The sequence below is a fragment of the Thermobia domestica genome, chromosome 1 (assembly GCF_964235325.1).
Source record: "Thermobia domestica chromosome 1, izTheDome1.hap1.1, whole genome shotgun sequence".
Lineage (NCBI taxonomy): Eukaryota > Metazoa > Arthropoda > Insecta > Zygentoma > Lepismatidae > Thermobia > Thermobia domestica.
Window position 1 is genome coordinate 160,737,396 of NC_137454.1, and position 16,779 is coordinate 160,754,174.

Sequence of the window (16,779 nt, forward strand, 5' to 3'; positions counted from 1 at the left end):
CAATTAGCTGTTCAATAATTTTAATGAATCTCATTTATACTTGTTCAATAATTTTGTGTTCTAAACATAAATATTAAAGGAGTAATATTGGGAAACAAAATATGGTACATACTGTAGGGTAGTCGAATGATTAGTGCACGTAACTTTAGTTCATAATTCGGCACCAGGTTCAATTTACATAAAACAGAATTTTTACGGTTAAAAAAGCGAGATTCTTTTGATTCGATCTAAAATTATTTTATGCTTCAAAAATCAACAGCAAAAATTGATATACTCAATATCTAATACAGAAAGTAAGTTAAATATATTCTAACGATTTGACTATTAATTTATGTAATTTATCGAGGACAACTAGGCTATAATAGTCCTGAACGTGAACTACAGAACTTTTTGTTGAACCGTACATGTTTCTGCAGTTATGGGTATAGAAAATTTTAAGTACTAATTACAAAAGTTTAAAAAAGATGTAGTACATATTTATAATTTTATAAAATAAAGTAAAGTAAAAGTAAAATATGAGACGTTTGGGCACATTATTTATCTGTATAAACATATTCAAAACTCCGGCAAACATATACATGTATACCTTTCCAAATTTGGAGAGATGATTTGCATGTACTGAACAACTAATATCTGTCTCTGCTAAGGAAGGATAAAAGCAGGCCCGTACCCACGGGGGGAGGGGGCCTCCCCCCTAAACTTTGGCTGGCCCCGATAAAATTTCACTTTAGGCTTGCAAATGAACTATAATATGGTGATGAAGTATAATATGATTGGGTCGGGTTCCCCCAAAGTTCTACAGTCCCCTCCTAAATTTTTGGGCTGGCTACGGGCCTGGATAAAAGCCGAGTTGTTTTCTAAGATAACTCAACCTTATAATCAAGGTACCTAAAAGAATATTTTTTCCGATAGTTTCTGATGTTCACTCTGATTTTTTGGTTTGTCAATCCATTTTTTAGTATTTTTTAAAAATATATAATATCTGAATCAGACCATCTTTTGAGTTCCAGAGAAGGCCAAAGAGCTGCTACAAATAGTATACAACAAATCACCTTTGTTGTTACAGACGGCTGTTGCTGCTGTCGTATACGTACGTTCACAAATAAGTCTTCTTAATGAATCTTTGTATAAGAAAATTCTCTCAGACATTAAATATCCCTCGTCGAGTGAGTGTAGGCGAAACGGGAATATCCGTTCCGCCTGCATCTCAGAGGAGACAAAAATGATAATGATAATGTAAACAGGAGGTTAGGTCAGCAGGCGATACGAGAATAGACCAAACGGGAAACCACCTTTTAATGTTTTGTTCAAATAGAAAAATAATTTTCGATAAAAACGTCAAAAAGATTTTAAAGTTTGCGAAACTATTCAAGCATTTTTAAAAAGAGGTATTAATTTACAAAATTGCTGAAATGCTCTAAGGAAAAACTATTTCCTGGTTATTATTATTATTATTATTATTATTATTATTATTATTATTATTATTATTATTATTATTATTATTATTATTATTATTATTATTAAAGCTAGCAATAATTACCTTTTTAAGTTAGGATGTAATCAGTGGCGGATCGCGTTACCCTGCTACCGAGCAATCCACATCCTCTACAAAAATGTTTATTTTTAACTTTTTAAAATGTGGAAATTACTTTACTATTGTCATGATGGAATTTTGTATAAAGATATTAGCTAGAGGGATGCAAAATGTTTATTGGAGCACACAAGCTAGTTCGCCATTAGATGTAATGTGTGTCAACTTATTCATCTTTTTCCATGTACCTTTGTAGAACGTGCGCCATGTGTATGGAATCGACTTCTCCCAGTTTCGTATTAAATCGTTGATTCCTCTGCTGGATAAGGTTGAAGTCCTTGACTTGGATGGAGAACTGACGGTTACCGGTGGCGACATATGGGAGCAAGTAATTGGCAAAGGATCCAACTTCTTCTCCAGTAGAAAATTAACGTGGTAAGTTTTTTAAAAAGGATTGAATGCACTTACAAAAGTACGGTATTTATCCAATTAACTTATAGGAGAGATTTAATCATATTTCTCATTCCGAACCTCTCGGATCACTGCCCATATATATATATATATATATATATATATATATATATATATATATATATATATATATATATATATATATATATATATATATATATATATATATATATAGTTTTTCAGTTAGATTTTACTTCTTGAGTAATAATTTGGAAATGTTGGTGTGGAGAAGAATGAAGAGAATTAGCTGGACCGGATGACTTAGGATCTGTTAAAATAGTAGAGGAAATAAGAAAGAATAATTTTAGTGTTGATAGAGAATTGAGTGGCAGAAAAAAAGGAGGGAGCAAGAGAGGCTACAATACTAAAACAGAAAATTTCTAAAACAAAAAATCTTGCTTTTATTAGTCATCGATATTCAACTGATATAGGAATAGTCTACTCTTTGTCACTCCCTATTGGAGAGTGTTGATATATTATTCAGATATTTCAACTACAAGCAAGTGCATAACTATTTAGGTACTGTAAATTTTCATATGGTGTTCCTATTTTTTAGTCTACCTACCGTGATCATAAGTTAAGCACAAATAGCACTGGTCATTGTTTATTAAAAGTGACGGCTTCCCCGCTGGTGTAGTGAGTTCGATTCTCGGCGAAAGAGCACGAAAATTTAACCTCAAAACCCATTCACTTTCATTAATAAATCCGTCTCTTTCAGCCTAAAGGGCATAACTGTGGAGCGTTATACTAAATATTCAACTTGACATTGCAGATGATTTTTTACACTTGTACTGTATGGGCAGAAACGTGGACATTACGCAAAAATGATGAAAACGAGTGGAAACTTTTGAAATGTGGGTATGGAGAAGAATGGAGAGAATTAGCTAGGTCTAGCGGGAAACGAATGGGAGGGTGTTAGAAATGAGAAAGGAACAATTTTAGATGTTATTAAAGGAGGAGTTCAACTTAGAAATGCATTTTTTTACAAATTATTTCCATTTGTAGAGTTGAAAATTATAAAAGGAATGGTGTTTGTTTTATCGCGATACGTTCAATCGTTAGCGAGTTACAGAGGAAAAAAGATTTTGTGATGACGTCATACGTGGTCAAGCAGCGAGAGCAGGCTTCCATACACAGTGCCAAGTATTTGGTTTGTAGAGGTGCGGTAGCACGTTCTAAAGTGTGATTTCCTTTCCCATAACTGATTTCAAAGACTTAGAAATGTCATCTGCATGTAGAAAATGATCATATGTGATGGTGGGCTGCACAAAAGTTTTCATAATATTATAAAATGTAGTTTTCCCTACAAAGCGTAAGTTCAGCGTTTCACAAAAGAAACTAAAATTTCGAAACCGCGGACATGTAAATCGACGGCGGACAAGATTGCTACAACACCTAAGCACCTTTTCTTAATCATGCTTCCGATTCCCAAACGTAAAAGTATTATCATTTTCACGTTTTGTTGCAATTTTTAACGCTGACCCTATATTTTTGTGCTTCAAGGTATGTACAGGAGCGCGACATATGTGGCAAAAATTAAATAACATTTGTCAAGTTTGTCAGAATACGAAAAATACTTTACCGGTTAAATTTGTTTCATTCGCATCGCTCTCAGCGGAACAACTCTCATCACCTGTTTCATCATTGTCTCTTCACACAGAAAAATAAAAAGAAATCAATGTTCAGAGGAACACTGTCATTGTCACTCATTCCTTCTACGAGCCAGTATATTTCACTCCCCAATTCACATTGTATAGCAGTTGTATTTGCATTTATTTCTAAAGTAGTACCGTCACAATTATGAGTAACACCGTTGCTATTACTCTCTAATGCCTCGTCTCACCTTAGTAACTAGACACAGATCGGCGCTTATTCAATGGCTCAATTCACAGACATAGCACGCGCTGTTCTAGCACGTGTTTTCTACTTCGCACCAGTGATGCCAATTCCTTCAGAGCCGTTTTCCCTTCACAAGCTTCAGAATTTCCCTTTCCGGGACAAAATTTCCCTTCATCCAAACCGTTCAAGTGCTGCATTTAGTAAACGTATTTTTAATCGTTTTCCCTTCCACTCCCCAATCTTATAACCACAAACAAGCAGATACCTGACAGCCTTCCTTTGAACTTACTCAGACTTTGAACTTGATTTGTTGTTTAGGTATCTAAGGCGTCGCGATAGAGGAGGGAAAGGATATGGAAAGGTGTAGGCCAGGACCTATGTTAAAGGTGCAATCTCTGCATTTGCCTCATGTGACTGAGGAAAAACCCTATAAATACCTCGGCCAGGACGGAAAACCTAAAAAAATCATAAAAAATATAAAATAAATATTATGTGAATTTAATTTTTATCCTAGATATCATGTTAGATTTTAATATTAATGTAACCTAAGGTACAAAGTTTAGAGATGCGGCATTCTTAAGAATTTATAATTCTGTGCGCACAGTCACCAGAAAATTTGTAAACTTAACACAAACACACATACACTAATGAGCCAGTATTCGCCCATATATACATATTTACATTCCCGACACGCAGATTTTCTTCTCTTACATCGATTAATCCTCTTCATAATCAATTTTCTGGCTGGGAAAAACATCTTCTGATTGGGAAAACCAAACTGTTATAATAGTTGGAGTGATAATTTAATCGAGAAATCTTTCATCTTATTGCATTGCATTTAATTCAACAATAAGAAGATTAATTTTGATAAAATATTTTAAATAAGCATTGTTGTAATGTTTCGAATTTAACTGAATATGTTGATCGATGTGTAATGTTGATAAATATTAACGAATGCACAGCAAGATAAATTGTGAGAATTTATGTGAAATATGTGCAACGGATTATGTTTGGAGCAAATAGGATGTTGAATTCATACTGAATTTTAATGAGATTAATCAGATACGTAGATATATCTATCAATCTATAAATGATTGAAGAGAGGTTCAAATTTCCCTGCAATATTGAGAGATTACAAGTAATTTCCCTTTTTCCCTTTTCTCCAAAATTTACTCAAAATTTCCCTGCGCCAAGGGAAATTTCCCTTCAATTGGCATCACTGCTTCGCACCAGTGTTTCTTTCAGAAAAAATGTTCCAGGGGGGGGGGCACACTTAGTATTTTGAGGGACACATTATCTTCACACAATACTATTATATTTATTATATTATAGACGTATTATTTTAGTCTCCTCAGGGGAACACCCCCAGAGTTCCGGGAGACAGTGCCACCACCAAAAACATATCTGGAAGAAACATTGCTTCGCGAAACACTACGTAATTACTCTCTCTCTCTCTCTCTCTCTCTCTCTACTCTTTTTAATACTAATGCTGTAGGAAAAAACAACTGACATAAACGTCCCTCAAGAATTCAACACAAAGCAAAACTGCTAACAAACCCAAAACACAATCTATTAAATCCACTGTACTATTAAAGGTTTGTCAACTACGTACAAGGTAGTGTTTGCTGACTCACATTGAGTTCCTTGCGTAGCGCACGAGTGACGTCAGCATTTGCGATTCATCAGAAACAAATGCCTATAGAAAAAAAAATGAAATGAAATCTTTAAGTTTAACGTCCCACTGTTACAGGTAGGCTAAAGGAGACGGTGATAATGAGAAATGAGTGAAATGGTGGAATGAAGAAAGTGGGAGGAAACGGGAGAACCCCGAGAAAACCCACGAGCACGGTGTTTGTCCACCACAAAAAATGCCTATAGAAGCTGAACAAGAAATCCTATCAAGATTTATAAAATGCGAGTCTCTTATTTTTTGTTACTCTTTCTATTGCATCAAACTTGTTTTTAACTCGAACTGCTCCTTTAAGAAGAGGTGGAGAGCTGGTTGGGACATTGGCTAAGAAGGGACTGTACTCGTATTATGAGGGATGTGCTAGAGGTTATGGTGGCAGGAAAGAGAGGGAGGGGCGAAGGAGACTACAATTAATGGACGATATCAAAACAGAAAAAAATCGTACGTGAAGAAGAGGAGGTTAGCGAAAGACCGTTGAGCATAGAACCTTCTCAGTTGCAGCAAATGACCTGTCAATAATGACTGAATACCTATGATGATAATGATGATTATGATTATCGAAGTGCAATTCGTTAACTCATTATAAGTTAGTCGACAATTTAATCTACAAGATATATGCAAAGAAAGAAATTAAGAGTATTAACTTCAGAATGGCAAACTGGTAAACTTTTAACAACCACTATTCATCTACAGCGAACTACGGATTTCTCAGTAAAATAGTCACAAGACATTTCTGTTAATAACAAAACTTATATCCCTACATTTAAATTCCTGAACATACCAGCAAGTAATTAGTACACATGTAATTTACCTTTCTCAATAAAACGTTTTACTTACCGCTACTTAATAATGAACACTTGATCAAGTTACCTCTACAATGAGTCAATGAGAAATCAAAATATCATTTTAATTACCGTGACATGGGGATACTTTAAATCCTCGGGATACTTTGATCAAAACTTCCAAAGTCAATAGGGAATCGCCTTTCGGGACAAATGCAAAATATATGGTAGTTATTTCTGCGAAGGTGGAAGCTCTGAGAATCACGTCACGTACTTCCGACACAGTTGTCGACCAGTTAGACACTTTCGAATACGGTATATTCCTCCTATAATTTATATATTCTCTCCCCTCGTCCTCCCCAAGTTGAGGGGGCTGAATTAGGATTTAAAAGACATCCAGAAGTGTCACTTTCATCTCAGAGACCCCGAAAATTATGGATTCGGCACTGGTAAATATCGGCCATTTTCAATAAATAAATAAATAAATAAATAAATAAATATATATATATATATATATATATATATATATATATATATATATATATATCTATATATATATATATATATATATATATATATATATATATATCCTCCCTCATGTTGCGAGGCACGGCATCGGAAGTGTCACTCTTCATCTCAATGACCTCGAAAACCATTTGTTCGACATTGATAATGGTCATTTTCGATAGTTTTTATATATCTCCTCATTTACCCTCCCCCAAGCTGAGGTGCTGAATTTGCATTTAAACGAGATAGGAAGTATCACTGTTCACCTTAGCAACGCCGAAAACTATAGATTCGACACTAATATTTGGTAATTTTTTATCATTATTATGTATCTCCCCTTCCCCCGTTACGGGGCTGAATTTGGTCGTAAACGGTATCGGAAGTGTCAGTATTCAACTCAGCCACTCCGAAAACTATGAATTCGACAATAATATTCGTCATTTTCGATCATTTTTATATATCTCCCTCCCCTCCGTCAAGCTACGGGGATGAATTTGAATTTAAGCAACATCGGAAGTGTCACTGTTTATCTCAGCGACCCCCTAAACTATAATTCCACTTTAATATCGGTCATTTTCGATCATTTTTAAATATCTCTCCCTTACGTTGCACCGTCAGAGTAAAATGATAAAAATCGTTCCAGACCTGAACTTCATCTATGATGAAAGTTTCATCGAGATTGGTCGGGTGTTTCAAGAGTTACTAAGTTTATATATATACCCCTCCCCTCCTCCCCTAGGTTCTACTTCAAAGTGAAACTATAAAAAACTTTCCAGTCCCGAATCTCATATAGGCCTTATGTTAAAATTTGATTGAGATCGGTTGGGTGATTCAAGAGTTATTAAGTCACAAGCTCAGTCAATTTTATTTTTATTTATATTGACTTTTGTACATCTCCCCTCTCCTCCTCCCCTACGTTACTCCGTCAAAGTGACAAATAACATTCTAGGCTTGAACCTCATTTATGTTGAAAATTTGATCGAGATCGGTCGGGTGGTTCAAGAGATTACGAGTTACAAATATAATCACTTTCAATTTTATAATATAGATTTATTGTTGTAATACAGTATAATGTTATATCGCTCAATCCTCGATGTACCGTATATCTAAGGAGGCTACAAGTTAGATCTATATTGATAAACAATTATTCAACGTATAAGCATCCGCCCATGAAATCAAACTTGCGGTCACATGCACTAAGTTTTTGTCAATGTCTTGAAAATGTTATTTCGATATTAATTTCATGAGCACAGATTAAAAATCTCCAACGGATGCTTGAGTCTCGGAGCCAAGGCCATGCCCATGTAGTCGACACCTATGGTGTACGGAATTACTATGATGTTCAATACTATATATCTCTTTACTTTTGGAAGAAGAACACCACTAATATGCTTTGAAATGAAATGAAGTATCTAGTTTAACATCCCACGATTATACACCAAGGTAAGGGAGACGGTGATGATGAGAAATTACTGAAACGGTAGAATGAAGAAAGTAGGAGGAAACGGTAAAACGCCGAGAAAATCCACGCACACGGTGTTTGTCCACCAAAAGAGTTCACATGGCGCAAGATGACACCTGTGTGGCTTGAAAACGAGCAATATCTACAGAAAACGCGAACAGCCAATTCAGAAAACGACATACTGTAGCTATATGCTACAGAGGATTGCATAAACTACTGGGAAGACATTCACTCTAGTAGTATTTTTACTGAAGCCAATAAATCCATCCCCTTCTTTTTTACATTCTATAAAAAAATTCAAGTAGTGCCGGTACTTGTGCAAGACTCTTGCGCAAGAGTCTCGGTCTTGGTCTTGGTCTTGCACCTCTTGGTCGTTGTCTTGGTCTCGCATGAAAGACTCTTGGATAAAGTGCAAGACCAAGACTCTTGCGCTCATCACTAACTACTACTACTACTACTACTACTACTACTACTACTACTACTACTACTACTACCACTACTACTACTACTACTACTACTACTACTATTACTATTACTATTACTACTACTACTACTACTACTAATAATAATAATAATAGCCTTTCCTACTCTTCTAGTTGCTTTCCTACTCTGCTAGCGTGGGCGCCTTTGCTGCACAAAGGGAGACGTTTATACGGAAGACGTTTATATTGTTATCAGGAATTTATCTGGAAAGTTTCATTAAACGTTTTCGTTTTAATTTTCATCTTTCTCATGAACAGCCCTTTATGTTGCTTTAAATGTCCCATATCTAAGCGTAGATGTTTAGTAACTTCGTTTCCTCCTGAAAAAATAAAAAATAAAAATCTGCAATAGTCTCTGGATTTCACCATACGAAGAAACAAAACTAATAATTTAATAACTCAGCAAATTACATCACTTGTACTTAGCGTTGCCAACTGGCCGGTATTTTACCGGCAGACTAGTACTTTTTGTCAGGTTCAACTGTAGATTTCAAAGTTTAAAATGCAATTATCCTTAATCTGTTTTCAGCATTATGAGCGAGTGTCGGTAATTTAGCTTTTCAGAGTTGGCAACCCTATCTACTGTATTTTTTGTGGGAATATAATTGACCGTTGTTCATAAATAGACGCTGCATATGAATATAATAAACATTTCTTGCTTGTTCTACGTAGTGCAGTTGGCCAATGTTAAACCAAGGTAAACTACATAATTGACTATTATAATTAGAATATATAAACGTCTATGACGTTAACTTGGGTGTGGCAGATTACTAGTACTACACCAGACGTAACAATGTTCAACAATACTGAACTATGGAGCAGGAAAATGGTGACGAAAAATTTGTGTTGATGACGAAAATAATGGCATTTCAATCTCTCAAGAGGATATTGTGGTGTTACGGAAGTAATCTTATATTTCCTCAATTGACTAGCATACAGTTGAGAGCAAAAACTGGAATCCATTATGCAGTTTTTTTTTTCTCAAAATCTTCGACCGATGTTGAGCCAATTTGAGGACATTGAGAATTGGGGGATTTAAAGACAAGTTGAAGATAATATTTTCTCTGAATAACAGAAATACGTATCCAAATAAATGTCTTAATTTCTCTCTCTTTTCTCTTTTCTTTTCTTTCTTTTTTGAGATTCAGTAGTAAGATATCTATCTTTGCTTGCGACTTCTTTCTGAATAATAATATTAATAATAAAATGTTATCTTATTTAGTAATGAGTATTCACTTGTTATCATATATAGCTTATCAAAAGTCGAGTAGACTAAAAAATCAAACAAAATATAGGTTTGCTAAAGCAAAGACGAGTTAAATCAATATTGAAAAGATTTTCTCAAAATATTTAATATTGTGGACTAAAGTTCGCTCATCAGCTCGTTCAAATAAATAGCTGTAAATACTGCATAGGGGCCTATTTTAAATTAATGAGTTTAATCTTCTGCATTCTATATACGTAATTTTACATTGACCACTCGTGTTTGTATGGTTTTATTGTAAGAATCAGACTTCGACAAATTATACAATACTTACTATGTGAAAATATGTTTCCATTTTCACTAACTATCGAATCAGGCTCGGACTGGCCAGGACAGGAGGGCAGGGATCCCTGTTCCCCCCCCCCTCTCTCTCTCTCTTTATATATATATATATATATATATATATATATATATATATATATATATATATATATATATATATATGTGTGTGTGTGTGTGTGTGTGTGTGTGTGTGTGTATAAAATGAATATTGAATAACATGGAAAGTAAGATATAGTATGTCTGCTGTGTTGGAGCATATAGTTAGTTCCGTTCGCAGGGTTCGGTGGTCCCCAGCATTGCATGTAGTCTTGGGTTCTTACTATTGAAATGAAACTAACAGTATTATAAAGTCCTATTTGGGGCCTAGTAATGAAGAATGGGGCCCAGCATCATATTGTCTAAATATGTATTGGAGCACCATGAATGCTGAAATGAAACTGACTTTTATAAAGTCCTGCGGGGGCCCTCTGTTAGTCGTTTGAAAAGTTATTGCAACATCATAAAGAAACAGAACAGGTCCCCACACTTGAGCCCCTTTACCACGCGTAATTGAAGCTGACATCTTTATGAAGAAAAGCCACACACACACACCTCCATCGCATAAAAAAATTAATTAGATGAAACTTAGTATCCTTTGTGAGGCTTCTACATGCTACACGGGAGGAAAGATGGGACCTTCCAAGTGAGGCTCCTGCCGGGTATTGGCTCCAGCAGTTCGAAACTGCATCGAATGTGAATGTATGGATCTTGCGTGGTATGATCAGTCTCGCTCGACTATTGTCATGCGTGTCAGGGTGGCCGAGCGGTCTAAGGCGCCAGACTCAAGCGAGAGCTTGTCACGTTGAGCGTGATCTGAGGAATTCTGGTCCTCGTATGAGGGCGTGGGTTCGAATCCCACTCCTGACAGGTAATTTTTATTTACAATAAATAAACTATTGCAGACAGTAAGAAGGATCACGCACTAGGAGATTCAATGTTATTTAAAAAATGTTAATAATAATTTGATGTTTCTTAATTATAGGATCACGCAACCCACATAGCACATGGACGTAGCAGATATCCGAATTTGCTCCCGGGACACCTATAGGACCTCAGCGGGATATTCAGATATCCGCTAAATCCTGGAAAACGGAAAATTCAACGGGACCTCCAAGGAATGTCCACTGGTAAATTGTGGGATGATGTGATCCTAGGTGTCCGGCGTGGGATATCTCTGGGATCGTCCCGTGGACATCCTATGTGGGAATCCCGGGACGTTTACTTATTGTCCCTATAATCCCGGGAACTATATGGGATAATTAGGGTGTCCTAGGGATGTCATGTGCTATATGGGAAGTTGGACTTATAAATATTGAAATGTTAGTTCGTCTGTACTTCCACGCGATAACTCTTGAACAGAAGCTAATTTTTCAATTCTGTTTCCAGCAACAGTGATTACATCTCGGCTGAGTTCGTTAATGGAATCAATTTGTTAACATCTTAACGGTTACCTATGTCACTCCGTCACTCAAGACGATAACTTTAGAACTTTCGTTTGTGTGTGTGTGTGTGTGTGTGCAAAAGTTGCAGAACTGACATATCTCGCCATTAGATGGCAGCAAATGACCTTCCGTGGTTGATATCTACCGGAAAAAATGAAACTTCCTTATTGTGTGCAGGATTTATTTATTATAAATTAAAATTATCTGTCAGGAGTGGGATTCGAACCCACGCCCTCATACGAGGACCAGAATTCCTCAGATCACGCTCAATGTGACAAGCTCTTGCTTGAGTCTGGCGCCTTGGACCGCTCGGCCATCCTGACACGCATGACAGCAATCGAACGAAGCTGCTCCTTGGGTGGGGATGGGAGAGGATGACTTTATAAAAATAATCAGGTAAGCTAGCTAATTAGTAACTACTGTAATTAGAATGAATTAAACACACTCGCGCGAGACTCTACAGGCTGCTAGTTTTAAATACTACTTTATTGTGAATCCTTAAGAAATCCAAAATTTTGCCGCCCCCTAAATTCTACTGCCCTGTGCTCGTGCACAGAATAGCACTTACCTAAATACGGGTCTGCTGGATATATAACTTCGTATTTTTATGAATCGAATTGCATATTTTAACTTTGATAATATAATATACGTCGTATCTTATAAAAGCATTCTGCCCGAAGTCATCTAATCAATGTAAACAAGTTGAATATACAGTATACGTATATGCCAGGTGTTTAAGAAAGAACGTCGACTGATTATAAATGAGAAATGGTTCCCATAAAATGAAAAGAGCAGAAATTGAGAAAGGAAAATGCTTAATCACACATCGAGTTGAAAAATCTGGGTCCCTGAAGGTCACTTGAAATTTTTTATAACAGGATATATATATATATATATATATATATATATATATATATATATATATATATATATATCTGAGAAAAACATGAAAAACATTTTGCAAGAAAGTTTCTTGTGTGGGGCACCGTTTTCGAAATAACCAGGGAGTACGGTGCTTCAGGATGGTAGAGCATGGGATCCTGGTTCTTTCCATGGCCAGTAAGTGTGTGGTGCACGACATCGTGTTCATGGGTTTTCTTTGGGTACTCCCTTTTCCTCCCACATTCTCATTCCACCAATTCTTCTATCATCATTCACTTGTCTTAACCATTCGTCTCTCTTAGCCTCAAAGGGCATAATCGTGGGACGTTAAACTGAAACATTTCATTTCATACGAAATGGCCATCGTTTAATTGTGAGTTCTCGAACATCCAGTTAAAGACGTCCAATGCTTATATAGATGACTAACGGTTAGAGACAGAAAGGTGAAACAACTAGTAAGATAGGAAAGTGCTATATTGCATCGAATGCAATGCTGTGCTTGACCCACAGAACTCCCTGTCATGCAGGGCCGTGCCGTGGGGGAGAGGGGCGAGCGGAGCGACGGCCACGGGCGCCGAAGTAAGGGGGGCGAAATAATCGGGAGGAAAAGGGGCAAAAGAAAGGAAAAAATACTTGGAATATATGTATGGGGGCGCCGTCGTATACTCTCGCCCCGGGCGCTGATTTTCCACGGCACGGCACTGCTGTCATGGGACTCTAGTGGTCACTCGAAAATTTTCATCAGCAAAGTATGTATTTTTATACATCGTTGAGAATCATGAAAATACAAATAAATTTCATAGGAAGTTTTTGTGTGGACACTATTTGCGAAATGGCCGCCATTTAATTGTCAGTTTTGTTTGACTGTGCAAGAATTAACATTGAAACGGTAGCGCACATTCACTCCAACTGCTTGGAGTACAGGTTGGCATTAATGCTGGGATCGTCTGGAATTATGTTTTCATAACTTTACATGACCTTATGTTTGAAACGTCCATGTTTAGCAACGGATTCTGTCATTTGGAGCTTGCTTAACCGCTGCTCATGCACTAAGATAGAAAAATTTCATTTCGTCGCACCTTATAATTCTCTTCATAAAACACAGGTCTCATTATTTTCTAGAGTCACATTCACTCACCTCTGTGCTTTGAGCTCAGATCGATTCATGAAAACAATTGAAGGTGTCATTTGGAGAAGGGAAGCATTCCGTTTAGCCGTGAGAAAGTAAAACAAAACTTCCTGCTGGCCAAAATATTGTTATATATATATATATATATATATATATATATATATATATATATATATATATATATATATATATATATATATATATATATATATATATTATAATGCATTATATGTATTATAATGCAATTGAATATGTGTTAAAACCATGTGATTGTAAAGTTTACGTATTTCCCAATGGATAAAATGGAAACGTCTTTTGACTGTGTAGATATTGGCTATAAAACCTCATGTTGATATTGAAAAAAAAATGAATGTTTCCCTTCTTCAAATGACATGTTTCAAGAAGACGCAATTCAACATCCCTGAATGGTTTTGCGAGGATGAGAAGATGACGACCTCTACTGAATTTTGACGTACGTATTTAGCTCGCCTGATAACCAACTAATGCTCTTCGTTGGATTTACCTCTAATGTCCTGACGATTCCTTCTTGTTCAGCCTAATTCTTTCAGACCTGGTGGTAACGTTTGTGTACATTCAGGGGCGCATCCAGGACAGACTTCTGGAGGGGGGGGGGTTGTAATACTGCTACTTAGAGCTACTTTTAAGAGCTCCAAACTGTGGTATGGGTTTTATTTATATATAAAACAAGAAACTTTTCTCCTCTGGGAAGGGGGCGGTGCGATAGCCCCTATCGCCCCCTGGATTCGCCCTTGTGTACATCATATTTTAAGATTAATATAATAACTCTGGATGGAGGATTCAAAATGGCTGGGTTTTTATGTCAGTATTCTTTGAACTTGTCTAAATTACCTTCCGCTATTTCTCTATGCTTTCATCTGTTGTCAGGAAGCAGTGCACATTTCTTGAAGAGTACTTGCAAGGGCTATCACGATGGACGAAGCTCAGCCACGTAGGTGTTTTATTCTTGACGTAATAAACTATTTGCAATAAATCCTCCTTCTGCTTTAGTGATGTGTTTTGAGTTTCTAAACTATGTAGATCACTATGATCTTTTGGATTAATGCCATTTTATATTTTACATACGTATTTCAACCCTAGTGCACGCAAAATGTTTCATCCATAATTCTCTAAATATGACATGAGCAAATAAATTGACGGCTGTATTTCATTTGTGAAGTCAAAAGAATAATAAAACAAAATAAAAATAAAAGTAAACAAAAAATCAGGGCTGAAATCAGATTTAAGAAACCTAATTGTACTTTTTGAAACTTTCTGGAAACGGAAAGAATCGTTCTATCTTCTTGTGTTGACCGCACAACCAAATATCTGAAATCTATCACCTTGATCATAGTTGTTTTTAAACTATAATAGAAGGTAACTTAATTTGTTTTCAACTGTAAACTTACTACTTTCTAATAGAAAAATCCAGAGCTGTCTTTATGCTTGAAAAATCCTACGTCATCCTCATTACTTGAAAAAAAATCTGCAGAAGGTTCAACTACACCTAAAATTGCAATGTTTTTAGTTTTGGTGTTGTTCTACCTGAAAGAACAAAAACAAGGCGCTACAAAGAATCGTACAAGGGTAGTGTGGGGGGAGGGGGAGTCCTGTATGAATCCAATGAGGCACATAGTTCTATTATCCATGTGCGTAACTCCTTATATACATACAATTAACAGAATTACTCAGATACTGATGTGTTGTATCGTTCTGCTGGAAATCACGAGGAAGAAAGAATTCATTACAACTCCACTTCCAAAAAACGGCTAAAACAACGCCTTTCCGACGCAGGGCAAAAATAACTTACAACAGGCGTGGTTCAGAAAGTGAAAATCAGAGGCGGATTTAGGTGAAAACTGGGGGGGGGGTTACTCAAAATCCAAACTATGGTATATCATGAAATTACCATAAACTTCCAAATATATATAAATAATACCTTAGATTATTTTTGTCACTAAAAAAACAGGGGGAGGTTACATGGGCACCTGAAGAAAATCTTCTAGGGGACTCAAATCCCCAGTTGATATATTACGTTTGGTATTTTTAATTTATATTAAGAAAATCTTAATAAATTTAATACATTTTCGTGGGCCAGGGGGGCTCGGGCCCTACCCTGTCCTCCCCTTCCGGCGCCCATGGGAGGCTAGCCCCCCCGGCCCCGGGCTAGATCCAGCACTGGTCAAAATATGTATGAGCATCAATCAAGGGTGTATATCAATGTATATATAGGAGCAAGATGTAAGAAACTACAATGGAATTGGTGGGCTTTGTAAATATGTGGCTAACAGCCGTAAGTTTCAAAATGAAATGAAATGAAATCTTTAAGTTTTACGCCCTACAGTTATGCCGGCTAGGCTAAAGGAGACTGTGATGATGAGAAATGAATGAAATGATGAAAGTGCGAGGAAACGGGAGAACCTCGAGAAAACCCACACGGTGTTTGTCCACCACAAAGTTTCAAGCTGTGAAAGAAGGTAGTTTCTTCTTTCTGTTATGTTTTATGATATTTGTATACTGTCTTCTGTGAACTACAGAGATAATACAGTAAGAAGCAAAATAAACTGTTTCCAAAATAATAATAATAATTACGCAGTTTTTATTGTGAAAGATAATACTCAGCTACCATATTAAAATAAGTTTATAATTTGGCAATAATTAAAATTAGTTGTCAGGAGTGGGATTCGAACCCACGCCCTCATACGAGGACCAGAATTCCTCAGGCCACGTTCACCGTGACAAGCTCTCGCTTGAGTCTGGCGCCTTAGACCGCTCGGCCATCCTGACACATGCAAACAACTTCTCTTTCTGTTGTTTACTTGTGAATTATAGAAGGTTAAAGAGTACGGCCGTAACACATTCCAAGTTTCAAGACCTTATGAATCACAGAAGAGTATGACAAACTCTTTTTTTTTTTTTCGTTAAGATAGGTCTTCCTTCAGCAAATTTATGGTTTTCT

The 16,779-nt window shown here is 36.4% G+C and overlaps 1 protein-coding gene and 3 non-coding genes across 5 annotated transcripts in view; 2 read left to right on the top strand and 2 right to left on the bottom strand.

The window, feature by feature from the left end:
* LOC145690396 (uncharacterized) overlaps window positions 1-16,779 on the top strand; it is a 64,404-nt gene that overhangs the window by 43,096 nt on the left and 4,529 nt on the right. For both annotated transcript variants that reach the window (XM_081765245.1, XM_081765239.1), the window contains one exon: window positions 1,788-1,966. In XM_081765245.1, the coding sequence (XP_081621371.1) occupies window positions 1,788-1,966 (179 nt within the window). The remainder of the gene's footprint in view (window positions 1-1,787; window positions 1,967-16,779) is intronic.
* On the top strand, window positions 11,099-11,216 carry TRNAL-CAA (transfer RNA leucine (anticodon CAA)). Its single transcript has 2 exons — window positions 11,099-11,136; window positions 11,171-11,216. It is a non-coding gene; the product is annotated as a tRNA-Leu (tRNA).
* Window positions 11,997-12,114, bottom strand: TRNAL-CAA (transfer RNA leucine (anticodon CAA)). The gene is made up of 2 exons: window positions 12,077-12,114; window positions 11,997-12,042 (listed from the first exon to the last, which is right to left on the bottom strand). It is a non-coding gene; the product is annotated as a tRNA-Leu (tRNA).
* On the bottom strand, window positions 16,490-16,607 carry TRNAL-CAA (transfer RNA leucine (anticodon CAA)). The gene is made up of 2 exons: window positions 16,570-16,607; window positions 16,490-16,535 (listed from the first exon to the last, which is right to left on the bottom strand). It is a non-coding gene; the product is annotated as a tRNA-Leu (tRNA).